Genomic DNA, 20,749 nt, shown 5'->3' with positions numbered 1-20,749 from the left:
ACATTTATTGAAACTTCACAGTTCAAAACAAATATTACTGATCTAAATCTGCATACGTACTCCGCAATCCAATATATGGTGCCCTACAAAGGGTATAACGTGCCACTACTAGTCATTTCATTCCTGTTCCACTCACAAATAGACTGAGGGGAAAATGACTGTCTAAAGCCTCCACATGAGCCCTCATTTCTTTCATCTTTTCTATATTGTCCATACATGAAATATACTTTGGTGGCAGTAGAACCCTTCTGCTGTTGGCTTCAGATGCTGGTCCTCTAAATTTCTACAATAGTGCCTTGCAAAAAGGTGTCCATGTTTCCTCCAGGAATTCCTGTTTGAGTTCACGAAGCATATCCGAAATAGTTGCAAGCTGATGGAATCTGCTGGTGATAAATATAGAAGCATGCTTCCAAATTGCTTCAATGTTTTCCTTGAATTCAACCCGATTTTCACAAAATTCTCCAAATAAAATGAAACAGATCATTCACCTTTCCTACTACCAACCTGATGTGCTCATTCCATTTCATATTGCTTTGCAGTGTTACACTAGGATATTTAAGCAATGTGACTGTGTCAAGCAGTGCCCTACCAGTGCTGTATTCAAATGTTTAGGGATTGTTTTTCCTACTAACCTGCAGTAACTCAGGAGCTGTGATCAGAAAGTACTGTTAATTTTTGTTTTTCTTAAAAATATTTTTATTTGTTCACCATTATCAACTTTATCCCTTTCAAAGGAATCCCTCTCAGATATAACATGCTAGTACCAGTGCATTTTCCAGTCTTGGAAGCACTTCTGGAACGTACTTTTCATTGTGGTGTTCAGCTCCTTCAGCAATTATGTTTTTATCTTATGAACAGTGGCAAAATGACATCTTTTCATGGTTCTCTTCAGTCTCGGGAATAAAAATAAGCCGCAGGGGTCCCTGTCTGGCAAATATGCTGGCTGAAACAACATAACCTCTTTTTTCTTTTCTTTTTTTCCAAAAAAATCATGAACAAGCATTGGAATGTGAGCAGGAGCATTATCATGATGCAATTTCCGTGAGTGGTTTTACCATAGGTCTGGTCATTTTCTTCAGATTGTTTCATGCAACTGGCGTGTAAACTCCTTATTGGCCATGCAACCATAAGGCCTGAATGTGTGATGTACTATCCCATTGTAATCAAAGAAAACAGTAATAAGAACCTTTACACGTGATCGAAATTGTCGAACTTTTTTTGGTCTTGGCTCTTCAGGCAGTTTCTGTTCGAATGATTGTGTCTTGATACCCATGTTTCGTCACCTCTTATAACCTTCTTTAGAAGTTCTGGATCATTATCAGCTTCATTCAGCAATACCAGAGCGATGTTTGTGATGTAATTTTGATCGAAATTCAACCATTTCTGAACAAACTTTGCTGCTACACATCTAATAATAATAATAAAAAAAGGGCTTGGTATGAGCCAAATGATATATGGTCATGTCTCTGTTGGTCATTCTGTGATTTTTCCAGAACCATTTTCTGTACGTCTTTCTTCTCCATTGTCATCAGTAATTGACGTGCTAGGGTGCCCAGGGCAGTCGTCTGCAGTGTCTTCTCGACCCTCTTTGAAACATTGTACTACTTGTAAACTCTCATCTTACTCCCAGTAGAGTCATGAAAAGCCACAGTCAACATTTTGAATGTGGTGCTGTACTTTATTCCATTTTTCAAGCAAAATTTAAAGGAAATTCTTTGATCCATTTTTTACATAAATAAAAATTTGAGAGTACTCATAAAACATACAACTTTTTAAACTTTCAACAATAAATTAAATATTCAAAAATGCTGAAAATGCAAACATACATTAGGAACATGTGAACCAACAAGATTAAAAAAGTTTTGAAAATAGAATGTAAAGGCTGCAGGATTCAAAAATTCCCATTACTTTTTGATCACACCTTCTACAATTTTCTACATGTACAGCAAGCTGAAATTCACCATACCAACTAGAAATTTTGTCAAAGTCATCTTGTATCCACCTACAGCCACTCAACTTTGGCGTTATACCACTGCATCTTCAGCAAACAAGTACAGATTGTTGCCCACCCTGACTGCCAGATCATTTATGTATATAGAAAATAATAGCAGTCCTGTCACACTTCCCTGGGCACTACTGACAGTACCCTTGGAGGACAATTTACTGGCCACTGATACTTCGGTTTGTGAGCTACTCGTGTATCTGGGGACCCCAAACTTGTGTTCGGTCCTTTGTCAACAGTCTGCAGTGGGGCACAATGTCAAATGCTTTCCAGAAATCTTGGAATATGGAATCTGTTTGTTGTCCTTCATCCATGGTTTGTAGGATATCTTGTGAGACAAGGGCAAGCCGAGTTATCCACAAGCAGTGCTTTCTAGATCCGTGCTTATTTGTGGACAGAAGGTTTTTTGTGTCAAGGAAATTTATTGTATTCAAAATCAGAATACGTTCAATAAAGTTGTAGCAAACCAGTATTAAGGATTGTGTTCTGTAATTATTTGGGTTGGTTCTTTTACCTTTCTTATATACAGGAGTGACCTGCACTTGCGACTGTGCGCTGGTTGAAAAAATAGTGGTAACTCCCAGCTGAGTAAGGCACTAATGCTGCAGAGTACTCTCTGTAAAATCGAACTGAGGTCCTTCTGGACCTGGCAACCCGCCCCCCCCCCCCCCATTTCTTAAATACAAAATTTAGAACTTCAGCTTTCCTTTTACTGTCTTCTGTTGCTACCCCAGACAGGTCAACAAGTGATTGGATAGGAACCTTTGACTCACTTAGTGATTTTACACATGACCAGAATTTTCTCAGGTTCTCAGCAAGATCTTTTGTAAAATCAAGAGTGAAACAGTTTCTGTTTCCTCAACATTTTCTGAATTTGATTACTAAATCAGAAGGATCTTTACCCTCCTTAATCTACTTACATGGCACATATGTCTCCAGAGTGTGATTTACAGTTGGTTCAACTTTGCCCTTAATTCCTCTACATCTGTCATGTTGCAGCCAAATGATGTCCATTCATTGTCTAAGTGTGATGCTACAACTGCTTATCTGCTTTTTCTAAGATAAATACTGTCCTACCCTTCTTGGCGGATTTATTAATTCGAGTAACCATTGTTGCTATGATGACAACATGATAGTAATCCCAGTCTCTCTATTGTCACTGTCAGCAAGGTCGGGCCTTTTCATAGCTACAAGGTCTAAAATATTTCCATTGTGTGTGGGTTGATTTCTATGTTACTGACTGCAGACTTTTCTTGGATGGTTTTTCAACTCCTACAGTAAAATCAGATGACTAGTAAAAACATCAGTTAGTTAACTTCAGCTTACCAAAGCCTGTTTTTAGATGAAGTCACAGACTTAATTTCAACCTTGATAGACTCCATATTTTTGTTGACAGCAACTAACACTCCCCACCATATGGTGTCTAATCTTTCTTTTTGATAAATCTTCCATGCCGTGTTAAATATTTTGGAGTTTTCTACTTCAGGTTTCAGCTAGCTCTCAGTTCCAAAAATAATTTGAGTGCAACAACTTTCATAGAGGGTAATTAGTTCAGGAATTTTTTTAAGAATATTTTGACAATTTATTGTTAAAATTTTGACAGTAGGAACGTGTCTACTTCATACAGAATCTGACTTAACTTTCATCTGACGACACCAAACTACCACCTAGCCTTAAAAATATATATATATATGAATATAATAGGGAAACATTCCACGCGTCTGTGTTTCTATCGACCTGCCAGCGCTTTCGTATGGTAAGTCACATCATCTTTATATATATAATAGAAGGAAACATTCCACGTGGGAAAACACAAACATACACACAAAATTCAAGCTTTCGCAACAAACTGTTGCCTCATCAGGAAAGAGGGAAGGAGAGGGGAAGACGAAAGGAAGTGGGTTTTAAGGGAGAGGGTAAGGTAAGTCTTTCCGCTCCCGGGATTGGAATGACTCCTTACCCTCTCCCTTAAAACCCACATCCTTTCGTCTTTCCCTCTCCTTCCCCTTTCCTGATGAGGCAACAGTTTGTTGCGAAAGCTTGAATTTTGTGTGTTTGTTTGTGTTTGTTTGTGTGTCTGTCGACCTGCCAGCACTTTCATTTGGTAAGTCACATCATCTTTGTTTTTAGATAATTTTTCCTACGTGGAATGTTTCCCTCTATTATAACTGTGTGTGTGTGTGTGTGTGTGTGTGTGTGTGTGTGTGTGTGTGTGTGTGTGTTGACAAAGGCCTTGTTGGCCAAAAGCTCACTATCCGACTGTCTTTTTGTTGTGCATATCTGCGACTCAGCATTGCTATATGGTGAGTAGCAACTAGCCTTTTCATAATATTGTTACATTCCATCCTGGAATTTTCATTGTTTTATTCTCCTGAGTTATGTGTCATACACAATTATATAATTTTGTGTGTGTATTCAGTGCTATACATGAACACTGTCTGCAAAATGTTGTTAATACAGTTGATAAATAAAGAGGTAATAAATTAAAAAATCATGTGTGATGTGACAGTTTTACTGCACAAACAATGAAAATGTGTTATGTGCTAAACTTTATTTTCTTTTCATCATTTTGTAGGGGTTACAAGCGAGAAAAGTTATCTTAAAGGTTTGAAATTGTGTGTAAAGTTTGTTGTAAGTCACTAAGTGCTCCTCATTCTCGAATACTGTATGAATAAAATTTGAGCATTTGCTTGTCGTGGCCTACACTTCTTTTTCATCCCAGCCCTTACCACTTTGATAAGCAGGTGGTTCTTACCCCCACAGCAATTCTTTCCAGACAGCAAGTGATATGTACATAAAGTTTGGTTGAAATTAGTGCATTGGTTTCAGAGGTGGTGTGTATGAATATATGTATCTTTTTCTTTGATTCAATTTTGATGAACTAAAGCCTACACATGCCCCGAACTATGGTTACGTTACCTGTGAATGTCCCATGAAAATTTCTCTAGGAGTTTTGGAGATTAGCATGTTCAACAGACAGACACGCATGTGTCAACACACACACACACACACACACACACACACACACACATTTTACTGATTTGTTATTAGTATAGATGTAATTTACTCTTACATGCCAGAACATTCGAGAAATACCTAGTGTTATCCAATTATTTTAGATACATTTGGTTTACAAGTGAAGTATAAATTTCTACAAAAGTGTGTGATCTTTAGTGGAAAGGTCAAAGAATAAAAACAGTGACAATAGTTATTTTAACTAATTACAATTTTAGGTTGAAATGTTACAGAATGAGGAACCTCTGAATCTTTGTTTACACATTAATGTTATGTAATTTTTCATCAAATAAAAATGTTTGTCCGTAATTAGGAAGCAACTATTTAACTAAGTAGTAATAAATTTTGATCCTGAACAGCGTAAAAAATAATTCATAATATTGTAGCTTACATGACATTTGCTATGCCTTTAACAAATTGAATGATGACAAATTATAGTGTTTCAACTCTTATTCATTATCAAAATTTTGTCCTCACTTATTCTTCTCAATTTTAAAGTGAAGTAATAGCATGAAGTGCTTTGAGAAATTATATTTACACATTATGTACTCTCATAACGAACAGGAATGTTCACATTCATTATCGACAGATAAGAAAATTGTCATGTTATAAGCTCACATTTATCTTATGCTTCAAAAGACAATGTGTATTGTGTATTAAGAAACTTAATTGTATCAAATGAAATGAAACAAAAAGTGGTATCAATCTCTTCATTTTTCTGTATTGGCCTAAATCTTAATACTTTACTAGCTCACATAAAAAAATAATCAGGAATGTAACACTACACTAAACCAAGTGAAGACGGATGACAACTTAGCATAAAGAAGTTTAAAAAATGTCCAGTTGCTTTTTAGAGTAATTGTATCAACAGCACAGAATTCAGCCACTGTCCTAATGGATTAAATAACTCAATATTATTTTTGAATGGCTTTGTAACAGTCATAAGGCAAGGAGAGAAAGAGAGAATTTCAACCATCTATATTAAAATTTTTCTGTAGGCAAAAGGATTAAGTACTGAAACACTTTCATCATGTGTGTACACATGCTGCCTCAGATGCTGTACTATGTCATCGGCAGATGTAGTTTGTCAGGAATTGAAATGTGTACTGCTGTGATACACATGTAGAAGTAAAAGAGATACACTCTAACTTTAGAGTCTAAAGGTTCCTCCCTCGAGAAAGGGGAGGGGGTGATTGTGAGGGGAGGGGGGGAGCCAAATTTGGGGAAGGGCAGGTCAATTAGACCCAAGGATGGTAGGCAGAGATGACAGAGGAGGCGGCTTCAGAGTAGCAATGTTGTCGATGTCCTCTGTGTGTATTGATCACTTGATACCTCAGTGCTATAGCATATTGTTACCATTGCTCCTTACATTATTAATGACGAAAGTTGCCTTAGAAAGAACTATGCTATTTCCCATGAGCATCATTAGCAAGTACTGTAAATTATCATGTTGTTTCTAGAATTGTATGCCTAATGAGAGAGCAGGATAACCTGTGAAAGGCATGTCACCAAAGACAGTCAAATGGAGCAGAGTTAAACCCTAAACACATTGTGCTCTTGTACACAACTTTATTTGTTTGAGTCTAGAAATATAAAGTTATGCAGTCTATGCATATCTCTATACGGCAGTGTAAACCTGCAGTCATTGAGGCACAGTTTATTATATTGAGATAAATATGTGGTATTGGTTACCAAGAGGAATGTACATTCAATTTTTGTTGTGACATAATCAGCTCACTTAATATGTATGACACTTTGTTATGAAACAGGGCCCCCTCAAATAATAGCCTAACTGGAAATGGCCATGCTTATCTAATAAAAGTGAAGGAACCCTGATATTATTATTAGTCATAAATAAAGAAATAAACAGTATACTGATGTCAGGAGTGGTATTCTGCACAACTATTCAACCCAAAAGACCCCTTCCGCTCCACTTCTAAAGTTGTACTGATGCTAATGAACAATTTCTTCTTACTGTGTGCAAAGTGATCAGAAGTCCACAAATATATCGTGGAATGGCAGAGTGATTGCACTGAGGAATACCAGATTAAGAGGCTCCACTGTATTTAAAGGTTAAGTTAGTTACACTTCCCCCTTTTGTATAATTTGATTACCATTCTGAGGTGTTGATTTTTGGTTCGTGTACATTTATAGCTGCTGTTTCTAGAAGGCCAAACAAAAAGGATAAGAAGGAAAAGACAGGAGGAAGCACCTCCTGGTATGCTGAATGTGGACTGTTTGATGGTGCAACAGAAGCAGATGATAAAGCAGGTCAGATACTAACCGCTACTGTGTCTTTGTACTTCAGATTGCTTTGCCATTATGCCTGCAAATGTAGTGCATAGGTCGTTTTAGTAAGTGAGAAAGTGTTATATGTAATAAAGAAAATTTTGAAGCTTTTTCTTCCTTATCTGTCCATGATTTGTTACTTTGTAGAAACATTTATGTTGCTGTACTCTACCTTTCTTCTGAAATCACTAGTAGTAGTGCCTGCCCTAATTAAAGTGTATACCATCTGACAAGGTAGTTCTCCCTATAGTGCTGTTATGTGGTTTGAATATACAATTTAAGCATGTCTGGATGATTTGGTCTTCACTAATACTACTAGTAAATATTATTATTAGTATATTATAAATATGGTAATGGCATAATCCGTATCACTTCAGACAGGGGGCTTACCTTCATAGTCTTGGATGTTATTGAATTCAGCATATGTTAAAATTCAGGAGTAGTAAGAAACATTTTCTCTCTCTCTCTCTCTCTCTCTCTCTCTCTCTCTCTCTCTCTCTCTCTCTCTCTCTTTCCAAAAAAATTCCTGCCCCAAGATACAGGCCTCCAATGATGACACTGCGAACGCCGTTTTGAAGATGTGAATTTTGGAAATTTTATAAAATGCTGCATCTTTCTAACAGTTCTAGATATTTTGTTAAGAAGTTTTTTATTTGAAAGATAATTGCTTTATAATTACAATGGTGTGTCCTCTGTCTGAACATATCTGTCGAAGTTCTTTTACTGTCACTTTTTGAATTTTTTTTTATAATTTACAGAAGAATTAATTTTTTTTTTCTTTTCAAAAATGCCAATCCAGAAAAGTTAATTTTTTTTCTTTTGATTAGTACCATGTAATACTATATTCTCTGTAAAGGAGAGTTTCCGCTTTAAAGTCGGACAGGATTTATTTTAAAAAATCTTTTGTTTTAATTTTCAACGGTAATGTATGTCTTCACTGAAGTTGTTTCCCACTAATGTCTTTGCTAGCAATGCACAGAGTTCCTCAACTGAAAACAGGGGCAGAGAAGATCATAATTATTTCTGATAGTGCTCCTAGTCACTTTAAAAATCATTACCCGGTGTTTGAATTTAGTAAGTCGCCTGTGCCAACTGTCTGGGTATACAGTGCTACTGGTCACGGGAAGCAATCTTGTGATGGTGTACGAGGCCTGCTGAAGCACCATGCTACAAAACATAATCTTTTCAGACCAAATTTAGATGTGATTCAGAACACTGAGAGTTTTACGAGAGTCGTGAAATCTTACATATCCACAGCCCTCACTCTTTTGTCCCAAAAGGAGATCGAAGAATTCCATGGGCAGAAAAAAAGAAGAATGGTCCAAACAAACTACTCCTGTGAAAGGACTTCAGAAGACATATTTTTGGACTCAAAGTCGTGGGTGAACTCATGTTGCACACACTTTAAAGAGCAGGAAAGAAATTTTGTTTGTTCGGCCAACACCTCATAAACAGCAAGGTAATACTCAGATTCACAACCTGAGAAGGGGGATGTTTGTGGCGCGTGTGTATGACTGTGACTGGTGAATTGCAGAAATTATAGACACCAGTTATGAGTTAAACGAAACTGTAGTGTACTTTATGCTACCACATGGACAAGCTACTGGATATAGGTTTCCAGCTGAAGGACAGCAACAATGCCATCATTGCTCATTTCCTGTTCACAATGTTTTGAAGATTGTAAGTGTTCCAGTTCCTTTTGGTTGGTTGGTTGGTTGGTTTGGGGAAGGAGACCAGACAGCGTGGTCATCGGTCTCATCGGATTAGGGAAGGATGGGGAAGGAAGTCGGCCGTGCCCTTTCAGAGGAACCATCCCGGCATTTGCCTGGAGTGATTTAGGGAAATCACGGAAAACCTAAATCAGGATGGCCGGACGCGGGATTGAACCGTCGTCCTCCCGAATGCGAGTCCAGTGTCTAACCAGTTCCTTTTGGTTAAACAGGAAGGCATCACTCTATATCAAAGGAAGACACTGAAGCACTGGAACACATTTTTAGTTCATTGACTGGCTAGTCTCAGTACAAAACAGAGTGCACAGAAGTTGTAAATTGAAACCTTTAAGTCTGTGGACCTTTTGCATACGTTGTGAAACCATTTAAAAGGCTTGAAAAATGAGTCTCTTACTCATCTTTCAAAACTAAAATTATGTTAAATAAGGCTAGGTTTTGATTTTTATGAGCCTGTTTGTGATAATGTGGTAATAAAACAGGTTTTATGTATGACAAAAATTTCAGGTGTTTATAAAACCTGTTCAACCTAAAAGTGGAAGCTCTCCTTTTCAGGGAATGTAGAACTGTATGATACTAATCAACAGAAAAAAATCAAAATTTTATGGATTGGCATTTTTGAAAAAAAAAAAAAAAAAAATTCCATATATTATTGAAAATGTTCAGAACACTACAGTAAAAAACTTTGACATATAAGTCCAAATGAAGAATTTCTTTGTAATCATAAAGCAATTATCTTATCCTCCAAATAAAAAAGGCAACAAAATGTCTAGAACTGTTCCAGAGATAAAGCATTTTAAAATTTTTTCCAAAATTTGCATCTTCAAAGTGGTATGCGCAGTGTCATCTTTGGAGGGCTGTATCTCGGAGCAGAAATTATTTGGAGAAAACAAAAAAATACGTTTTCCTTACTTAGTTCTTCATTTTAACATATGCTAAATTCAATAACATCCGAGACTGTGAAGATAAGATTTTTTTCCTAGCCTGCCTGAACAGATATGGACTATGCCCAATGAAAAGTCTTTGGAGGAATATAAATACAGTAATGAAATGAGTGAAGGGAACAACTCAACATATAACTGAGACTTTAAGTGGTCAATAGCACCATAAACAAGGCTGAATATGTTGCTAAGATTTTAGAGAGTTTTTCTTCAGAAAAACCAGTACATATTACACACAGATACACCTGCATGGCTCCAGTATAGCCATTTAGATGGATATATGTGTGTTCTGTATGGGTTATTTCTGAAGAAAGACATCGTTCGAAAGCTTAGTGACATATTCAGTCTTACATATGTGCCTTCCATATGTACCTTTCAGTCACTCAGTGCCTCAATTATATGATGTGTTGTTACATTTACTCCTCCAATAATAATAATAATAATAATAATAATAATAATAATATACAGATGAAAACAGGAGAAAAAATTGAAAAATACATCCAACTGGCTGAGGAAGTCAAGGACATGTGGCATCAGGATAAAGTTGACATTATACCAATTGTACTATAAACTACAGGAGTCATACCACACAATATCCACCAGTACATCAACGCAATACAACTACATCCATACAACTACAGAAATCTGTAATTATTGATACATGTTAAATTACCCGAAAGTTCCTAAATGCAATGTAACATATACCGTACAGTTAAAAGGAAGTCACACTTGATCAAAGTCCGTGTCACTTTCCATTTTTAACCAGACATAACGTCTGAGAAAGGAAATGTTATTGTTATAATAACAAAATTAGTGGTGAACAGTTGATTGAAAGGAGCTGTGTGTGACAGGATTTGGATAATTTGTCTGATGTTCTTGTTCTGTGTCATGGTATGAGATCATACATTTCCCCAAACGTGAAAATTAATTGACAAGCATCCACCATGCATCATAGATGTGGAAATATTGAATTGTTGTCGCTTTGGTCCACTAAATGCAAGCAGTGTTTGGGTACAGACAATGAGAGACTGAAACGGGCTGTGGCTCTGGAGGCAGGACAAGGCCCTTTACCGCTTTTGAGCACAAATTCCAGTTTGTCAGTGGAGAGAAACTATCATTCCAAACTTCTAAATTTAGCACTTTCTTGCAGTTGAATAAAAAATATAATAAAAGCTTTGGCTTACTGACCCACAGTTTTCATTATGATCTCTAAAGGATCAGCTTCATGCACAATATAAAATAATGCTTATGTGCAACTTCCTGCACATTCACTAACGATATATTCAAATTAGAATATTGTAGAATGATTTAAATGTTTATAGGAGGTTTGTTTTTTGACAATGGCTATGAGAAATGGAAGCATGCTTATGATTTGAGTCAATATTTTCCTTAATGATTCCAGCAGTTTTCATTCTTAAGTCAGCTTTTTCGTAGAAGAAAATTGTAACAACATTTTGACATATAATGGATTTTTAGCTATCAAAACCAAAGTGCTTTGTAAATTATTGGCCAACTTAAATAATTCTTTTGTTTCAAATTTCACTGGAGCCAATTGCTGCTGTAAAATTGTCACAAGCAGACTGTTCTGCGCATATGCCTTTGTTGTTTACTTGTGGGTAAAATTCAGTCTAGAATCAAATCTTTACAGGTACTGTAGAATAAACATAGACTTTTCCGCAATGATAACACAGTACAGCTGTTAATGACAGTATTCCTTTTCACCTTCCAATCTGATGCAGTAAATCTATAACACATCATGCACTTCCCTAAATTTGCTGAGTGACTCAGGAATTTGATCGCCTCTACATCTGCATCTACATCTACATCTTCATCTCGCAAACAACCTCATGGTGTGTGGTGAAGGGTATGTGTGGCACCACCATCTGCCCCCTCCCTCCCCTCCAGCCTACAGTGTTCCAGTCAAGAAGAGTGTGTAGGAAGCTTGACTGTTGGTAAACCTCTAATTAGTTCTAATTTCTCGGATATGCACATTGTAGTCATTTTGTGAGATGTATGTGGGAAGAAGTGATACACTATGTGAACAAAAGTATCCGGACACTTGGCTGAAAATGACTTAAAAGTTCTTGGTGCTCTCCATTGGTAATGCTGGAATTCAGTGTGGTGTTGGCCCACCCTTAGCCTTGATGACAGCTTCCACTCTCGCAGGCATACGTTCAATCAGGTGCTGGAAGGTTTCTTGGGGAATGGCAGCCCATTCTTCACTGAGTGCTGCACAGCAGAGAAATATCAATGTCGGTTTGGTGAGGCCTGGCACGAAGTCGGTGCTCCAAAACATCCCAAATGTGTCCTATAGGATTCAGGTTAGGATATGTACAGGCCATTCCATTACAAGGATGTTATTGTCGTGTAACCACTCCACCACAAGGCGTTGAAAGATGCAATCGCCATCCCCAAATCACTCTTCAACAGTGGGAAGCAAGAAGGTGATTAAAACATCAGTGTAGGCCTGTGCTGTGAAAGTGTCATGCAAAACAACAAGGGGTGCAAGCCCCCTCCATGAAAAACAGGACCACACAATAACACCACCGCCTCTGAATTTTACTGTTGGCACTACACACACTGGCAGATGTTCACCGGGCATTCGCTACACCCACACCCTGCCATCAGATTGCCACATTGTGTACTGTGATTTGTCGCTCCACACAACGTTTTTCCACTGTTCAGTCGTCCAATGTTTACGCTCCTTAAACCAAGCGAGGCATTGTTTGGCATTTACCAGCGTGATGTGTGGCTTACGAGCAGCCGCTCGACCATGAAATCCAAGTTTTCTCACCTCCCACCTAACTGTCATAGTACTTGCAATGGATCCTGATTCAGTTTGGAATTCCTGTGTGATGGTCTAGATAGATGTCTGCCTATCACACATTACGACCCTCTTCAACTGTCAGCATTCTCTGTCAGTCAACAGATGAGGTCGGCCTGTACGCTTTTGTTGTGCACGTGTCCCTTCAAGTTTCCACTTCACCATCACGTCAGAAACAGTGGAGCTAGGGATGTTTAGGAGTGTTGAAATCTCGTGTACAGACATATGACACAAGTGACACCCAATCACATGACCACGTCTGAAGTCCGTGAGTTCTGCGAGAGTGCCCCATTCTGCTCTCTCACGATGTCTAATGACTACTGAGGTTGCTGATATGGAGTACAGTAGGTGGCAGCACAGTGCACCCAATACGAAAAAGTATGTTTTTGGGGGTGTCTGGATACTTTTGATCACATAGTGTATGATGATTGACTCTTCCCATAATGTGCTTCCTAGGAAATTCAATAGTAAGTCTCCTCATCACGCACAACACTTCTGTTTTAGCATCTACCACTGGAGTTTGTTGAACGTCTCTTTAATTATCTTTCACTGACCAGACAATTGTGTGACAAAATACACATCTCAACACACTCTTGTGTTAGTTGAACCTAGTAAGGGTCAGAGATTGATCAAGCAATACTCAAGAATCTACTAAAAGTGTTTAATGAGCTACTTCTTTTGTGGATAAATTTTCTTAAGATTCTTCCTATGAATTTCAGCCTGGTATATGCTTTTCCCACAATTTGCTTTATGTGATCATTCCGCTACAGGTCACTCCTGATGTTATTGCTAGGTGTTTTACAGTAGTTACTGGTTCCAGTGATTTATCACCAATAGTGTAATGATTCAGTAGTGGATTTCTTTGCCTATTTGTGTGCAATATGTTACAGTTATATATATTTAGGGTCAACTTTGACCCTGCGCCAACCATCAATCCTCTGCAGTTTTCTGATGTCGCTACCTTTGCATCATCTGTGAACAGCCTCATGGAGCTGCTGAAATTATCCACTAGATCATTTATATAAAGGCTGTCACAGAAATAATACGACATACTTCTACGGGATGTGAGGCACATTAAAATGATTGAGAATTGCATAGTAACCTGTGACCACAGACATCAGGGGTAAATGGTAGCAGAGGTCGAAGATTGGAAAGGAAACCAGAGTGGGCCACGTGAAACATTTATTGGACATAATGAATACACACAGTGTAAGACATGCATGTAGCTCTAATGTTTCTGCCGCACACACTGGGAATTTCTTCGATTGCAGCAGCTGCACAGACAATTCCTCCAAATGAGATCCATTTTAGACTCTACAGGATCACAATACATGAGAGATTTTGTTGCTGCCCATAGAAAGAATGGGAGGCTCGATAAATCTGGTGAGTGTGGTGGTGAGGGAACCGGTCGACCATGGCCACTACATCAATGCAGGAATGAACTGTACAAATGCCTGCGAACAGCCAGTCCAAAATGAGTTGGTGACCCACCGTGTTCAAACCACATGCTGCATCTCATATTTGCAGAAAAATCTTCAAGCAAGCCAGAAAGAACATGTTCCAGAAATGTCTGATAATTTGTGGCAGTCGAGCAGGATAAAATGTACGGCGAAACTGAGCAGTCACTGACCAAATGCGCTCACACATTAACTACACTCCTGGAAATGGAAAAAAGAACACATTGACACCGGTGTGTCAGACCCACCATACTTGCTCCGGACACTGCGAGAGGGCTGTACAAGCAATGATCACACGCACGGCACAGCGGACACACCAGGAACCGCGGTGTTGGCCGTCGAATGGCGCTAGCTGCGCAGCATTTGTGCACCGCCGCCGTCAGTGTCAGCCAGTTTGCCGTGGCATACGGAGCTCCATCGCAGTCTTTAACACTGGTAGCATGCCGCGACAGCGTGGACGTGAACCGTATGTGCAGTTGACGGACTTTGAGCGAGGGCGTATAGTGGGCATGCGGGAGGCCGGGTGGACGTACCGCCGAATTGCTCAACACGTGGGGCGTGAGGTCTCCACAGTACATCGATGTTGTCGCCAGTGGTCGGCGGAAGGTGCACGTGCCCGTCGACCTGGGACGGGACCGCAGCGACGCACGGATGCACGCCAAGACCGTAGGATCCTACGCAGTGCCGTAGGGGACCGCACCGCCACTTCCCAGCAAATTAGGGACACTGTTGCTCCTGGGGTATCGGCGAGGACCATTCGCAACCGTCTCCATGAAGCTGGGCTACGGTCCCGCACACCGTTAGGCCGTCTTCCGCTCACGCCCCAACATCGTGCAGCCCGCCTCCAGTGGTGTCGTGACAGGCGTGAATGGAGGAACGAATGGAGACGTGTCGTCTTCAGCGATGAGAGTCGCTTCTGCCTTGGTGCCAATGATGGTCGTATGCGTGTTTGGCGCCGTGCAGGTGAGCGCCACAATCAGGACTGCATACGACCGAGGCACACAGGGCCAACACCCGGCATCATGGTGTGGGGAGCGATCTCCTACACTGGCCGTACACCACTGGTGATCGTCGAGGGGACACTGAATAGTGCACGGTACATCCAAACCGTCATCGAACCCATCGTTCTACCATTCCTAGACCGGCAAGGGAACTTGCTGTTCCAACAGGACAATGCACGTCCGCATGTATCCCGTGCCACCCAACGTGCTCTAGAAGGTGTAAGTCAACTACCCTGGCCAGCAATATCTCCGGATCTGTCCCCCATTGAGCATGTTTGGGAATGGATGAGGCGTCGTCTCACGCGGTCTGCACGTCCAGCACGAACGCTGGTCCAACTGAGGCGCCAGGTGGAAATGGCATGGCAAGCCGTTCCACAGGACTACATCCAGCATCTCTACGATCGTCTCCATGGGAGAATAGCAGCCTGCATTGCTGCGAAAGGTGGATATACACTGTACTAGTGCCGACATTGTGCATGCTCTGTTGCCTGTGTCTATGTGCCTGTGGTTCTGTCAGTGTGATCATGTGATGTATCTGACCCCAGGAATGTGTCAATAAAGTTTCCCCTTCCTGGGACAATGAATTCACGGTGTTCTTATTTCAATTTCCAGGAGTGTATGAAACAATATTGTGCCTCCCGGTGTTGGGCCCCTTGAGGAACTTTAGTGTCCACAAACACTCTTGTGGTGATTGAATATGCTATCCGTAGTGAATGTGGCCTCATCGGTGAACAACATGTAAGCTGGAAAAAGTACATCTCTGTCACTTTGTTGCAGAAACCATTGTGTGAAACATACACGTGCAGGATGGTCATCGTGGTGCAGTAATTGCACCCTTTATAGATTAAAGACCTGTAAGGACTTGGCAATCAGAATGTGTAGGGCACATCTGAGAGACATTCTAAAGTCTGAAGCAGTGGCTCACGTGCTGATGCTGAAATCAGTCTCTGTAACGACCAAAACACTTTCTTCCTTAACGTCTGAAAGCATCCCTGCCACTTCTTAATGACCCATGTTGGCACAAAGTTTGATGCAGATATCCAAAGAAACTGTGGTGTGATTGATGTCTGTCTGGGAAGCCCTCAAGAAGAATGTGTCTGACAGCCTGTCCACTGCACTTGGCAATGCCGCACATTAAGTGCATTTCTGCAAGCTCACTGTTCCTATACCATTCCATGCTGACAAGTGTTAGAATGAGAAAATCCTCACATCCACTCGCCAGCACTCTCATGTGCAGCCCCATCTACCTGGGGGGGGGCTCCAGTGCTTTTCACGTACAGCACCACCTAGCAGTGTACAACGATGTTTGTGGCCTCGTCATATTCTCTACATAACCTAGAAGTTTGTCGCAAGATTTCTGGGACACCGTGTATACTGTAAACAGTAACAGTCAGACACATTTCCTTGGGGTACTCCTGAAATTACTTTTACACACATTGACTCTGTCACATTAAGAGTGACATGGTGAGTTCTATCTGCAAAGAATTTGTGAATCCAGTCACAAATCTGGTCTGATACTCGATAAGCTCGTATTTTTACACCACACGGCAGAGCGGAACTGTATAGAATGCCTTCCATGTGTCACCAGTCCCACCGTCCGTTATTGCCAGTGGATGAATTCTCATAGTGCCACTGCTTCTTTATTGGAGCATCTCTGAGGTGCTCTGTAGCTCATGGACATAAAGAATGAGCTGAGTTTCACAAGTCTTCATTTGTGAAATCCATTGTGACTGTTATAGAAGAGATTTTTGTTCTCTGAAAATCTCATAAAGCTTGATCACGAAGCATGTTCTGCTATTCTGCAACAGACTGATGTCAGTGAGGTCTAAAAAAATGTAGGTCTGTCCGACGACCGTACTTGTAAATGGAAATGACCAGTGCTCTTTTTTTTTCCCCTCCTAGTCTCTAGGTATACTTTTGCTACAGTGACTTACGATAAACAGCTGCTAGAATGGGAACAAGTTCTTTCCCATTATCTCTGTAGAACATCACATGTATCACATCTGGTCCTGATGCCTTTCCACTACTTAACTATTGTAGCTGGGTTTCATTCTGCAATCATTTCCATTAATATCCACCATCAATGCAATGACCACAAGGGGGAACCGTATTACAGTCTTCTGTGGTGAAATCATTTCAGAAGACCGAATTCTGTACTTTGGCCTTTCCTCTGTATCCTTCTATTTTGGTGCCAGCATGGTCACTGAGCAACTGAATAGTGGTTTTGATCTGCTTATTGACTTTACATAAATAGAAACACCAATCATGGATGAAGCCTTACAACTGTTCCGGCTGGTAGACTGCTGGCTATGAGGCGGTACGAGGAGCAGTCTGTGATGGTGAGATGTACGATCAGCATGTCACCGGTCCCACCAGCAGCTGTTACCAGAAGATGGTGTCGCTGCTTATTTATTCGAGCAGTTCCTCCTCTTGTCACCTCATGAGACTGAGGAGAGGATCCCGTTCCATACCTTTCCACCTCAGTGAAAATCTGATGTGATACTGCCGATCGCACCCCGGGTCCTTCTGCACGGGAGGTGGCAATGATAATAGTTCGGCTGTGGAGAGGTCCTACTGCCTTTACGTAAGACTGAAACTGAAGCTGTTAAACCATGTGAGTCTTTCCTGTCCCTTAAAACGATGTTCGATGCACACTTTTCTAAGAAATATTTAACAATGCTTTTGAATTTCTGCCGAATTTTATCATTGCAACATAGAGCAGTAGCCCAAAGCCTGTTAACTCTTGTCAATACAGCTTCTAGCTGTTTCCAGGCAGTGGCCCATTCTCCCTGTGTCCAGCTACAAGCAGCATAGTCCTTACCCATTTGATACTTTGTAAAAACTGTAAAATAAAATTTAAGAAAGGACAAACAAACAAACAAAAAACACTCAGAACTAAGAACATAGCTGTTTTTATTTTAAACTCAGCTGATTAAGATATCAGACTGCTAATAGCTCATTTCAAGTTATATGTAAAGGACTGTGTCGGCATGTCTATAAAAAGTTAGTACATATGACTTGTTATGAAAATAAGCATTGTATGGCTACAAGGCTGTAGCAGCCCTTTAGGTTTGATACTACGATGTTAGTTTGCACATCCGCTGTGCTGCTTATGATTCGAGCAACTCCTCCATTGGTCTCACTAGTGTGAGCCAGTTCTGGTTCAGGACTTTTGGCTGGGACATAAGTCCAAAGTGATCTACCAAAATTGTGCTCATTACCTTCACATTGGTAGATATCAGGCATAACTACTAGCCCAGAGAACCTCTCTGAATTTGATGGACCTCACGTTTTGAGTATCATCTTAATCAGCAACAGCAGAATCTGTGAGTAATTTTCAAAACCGCATAAAAATTTCATCCTGGAATGATGTCCCTCCTCCCCTCTTTTTTTGTTGAGAATAGTGTCATGTAAGTAAAAAGATTCATCAGAGGTGTGATATGACTGACCTAACAAACAGCATGAAAGAAAAGATTGCACGGAACACCAAGAATGGAATGTGCCAAAGAGATATTGAGATTCAGCTGTTTGTAGTAGGGATTGAAAATGTGTGTAAAAGAATTCCTCTTCTGTTTGTACCCAGGTAGCAGCCTCTTCTGCCTTGAGTGCATTATCATCTGAGTGCTGTGGTTCTTCAAATACTGTTACACCAAAAGTGTAATCTGTAGTCTGCGTATATAATTAACAAGAAACCTGTATATTAAACTGCAAGGCCTTGTACTTACTACACAATTTATAACTCACTATCTAAGTTAATGTGTAACAATTATTATGTTTAAAACTACAAAATCAGTTTTTACATCGAGAAAAACAATAAAAATTGTAAAGATTAGTTAGGGAATCAGTAGGCTATCAGAGGGATGAATACAGTGAAGAGAAAGTAATGAAACTAAAAGTTGTTTTTATTGTGTGCTGTGGCACACCAGATGTATCCTCCACTCCGTATTTGGTGTGCTTTTACTCAAAATCTGCTAGTTTCTCATTATATTTGTGAACTGTTGGTTGCACTGTGAGAACAGAGCTTCTGGCTGCTGATGGTGGTCCTGCATTGTACAGCTAGTCAAACGGTGTATCCTTTGTGTGATCTGTTATTATGCTATATGTTTCATAAGAGTGACATCTATGTTCTTGTATGAGCAGATCTGTTCCAGGCTGGGCAGGCATTTTCAGCTGCACATTTCTCGGCTGTATATTCAGAAACATTAGGGGAGACGTGTATCAAATATTGATGTTCGTGTGTAGAAGTATGTTTTAGCAGCTGGCCCTACCACACCAGCTTAAGGTTTTCGCATGCCAGTCCTGAGCACGGGTTGAAGGCACTTGAGTTTTGAAGGAAGCTGACTGCCGATATCAATTGTTGCAGGCAGCAGACGGTCCGCAGCAGTGGCGGGTGGAGGCAGTGGCAGCGGGAGCAGCTGGTACGCGGAAGCTGGGCTCTGGGGCTCGCTCACTTCTAGTCCCAACAGCAGTGACACCTCCGAGCAAGGTGAATGTGATGATTGTGATAAACACGCCAAATGTTTTGAGCTTAGTGTGAAAGTGTATCAGGGACATCTACTGCCAGAAAAAAAGAAAAAAAAATCCTGCTGTCAGTAACCCTATAAAATCTTGTAGTTACAGTGTAAACGGAAAGAAAGCTTTGTAACCAGAAAATTTTCATTCCAAGTGACACACCAGCTGATGCGCTTTTTTCTAACATAGTTGTCAGTAGAATTGAGTTACAAGCTGCACAGTAGGGTCAGTTGTTGTTAATTAGTAGTAGGCAAAATAAATTCTTGAACTGTATCTGTCATCATTATGAAGTCTTTATTAATAATGGTGTCTAGAACACAAGTTGGCTGCTGTATGCTGATTTTGTCATAGATTTTTTTCTACGCCCTGACACTGAAATTTAATTAAGGAGTTTTAAGTTTGGGTCATGTTATAACAGTAACTGAAACCTGTAATAGTGTGTGGAGGAGGGGAGGGCAGACAATAACACTATGTGATCTAGATAGTGTTGTTTGTAAAAATCAACTTTTGTACTTCTATCCTAGTAATGTCACTGTGATGTTCTTCTGGTTCTTTACTGCGATATCGGGTGGCTACATAAGGTCTGATTTTGAGCTAAGACTTCCTGTTATTTAGAGTCTTGCCCACCTTGTTATTTCAGCACAATCGCCAACCTTTTCTGATTGAACTTCTTTATTTGAAGTCCTGCAGTTAATGCTGGAAGCTAAGAGTACAAGCCAACATCCAAATCTTGAAATAAACGGAAGGCTTCTCATTATCAATGCCTTCTATATTGTATTATTCTTTATAATAACTGTTTATATATACGTACGTACGTACATACGTACGTACATACATACATACATACATACATACATTCAAACATTAATCCTTGTTCCATAGATAATGAATACGACATTTCGTAATGATGTGGAATTTGTCACTTTAACATAAGTTTTCTTTACACAAATTAATTTATTTTTTTTTTACAGTTACTACTTC

The 20,749-nt window shown here is 39.9% G+C and overlaps 1 protein-coding gene across 1 annotated transcript in view; it reads left to right on the top strand.

The window, feature by feature from the left end:
* Positions 1-20,749, top strand: part of LOC124789528 — a 154,580-nt gene that overhangs the window by 123,333 nt on the left and 10,498 nt on the right. The window contains exons 13-14 of the mRNA XM_047256922.1: positions 7,172-7,288; positions 19,620-19,742. Coding sequence (XP_047112878.1) covers positions 7,172-7,288; positions 19,620-19,742 — 240 coding nt within the window. The remainder of the gene's footprint in view (positions 1-7,171; positions 7,289-19,619; positions 19,743-20,749) is intronic.

Source organism: Schistocerca piceifrons, chromosome 3 (genome assembly GCF_021461385.2).
Source record: "Schistocerca piceifrons isolate TAMUIC-IGC-003096 chromosome 3, iqSchPice1.1, whole genome shotgun sequence".
NCBI lineage: Eukaryota > Metazoa > Arthropoda > Insecta > Orthoptera > Acrididae > Schistocerca > Schistocerca piceifrons.
Note: the sequence above shows the minus strand (reverse complement) of the source record. Positions and strands in the feature narration are given on the sequence as shown.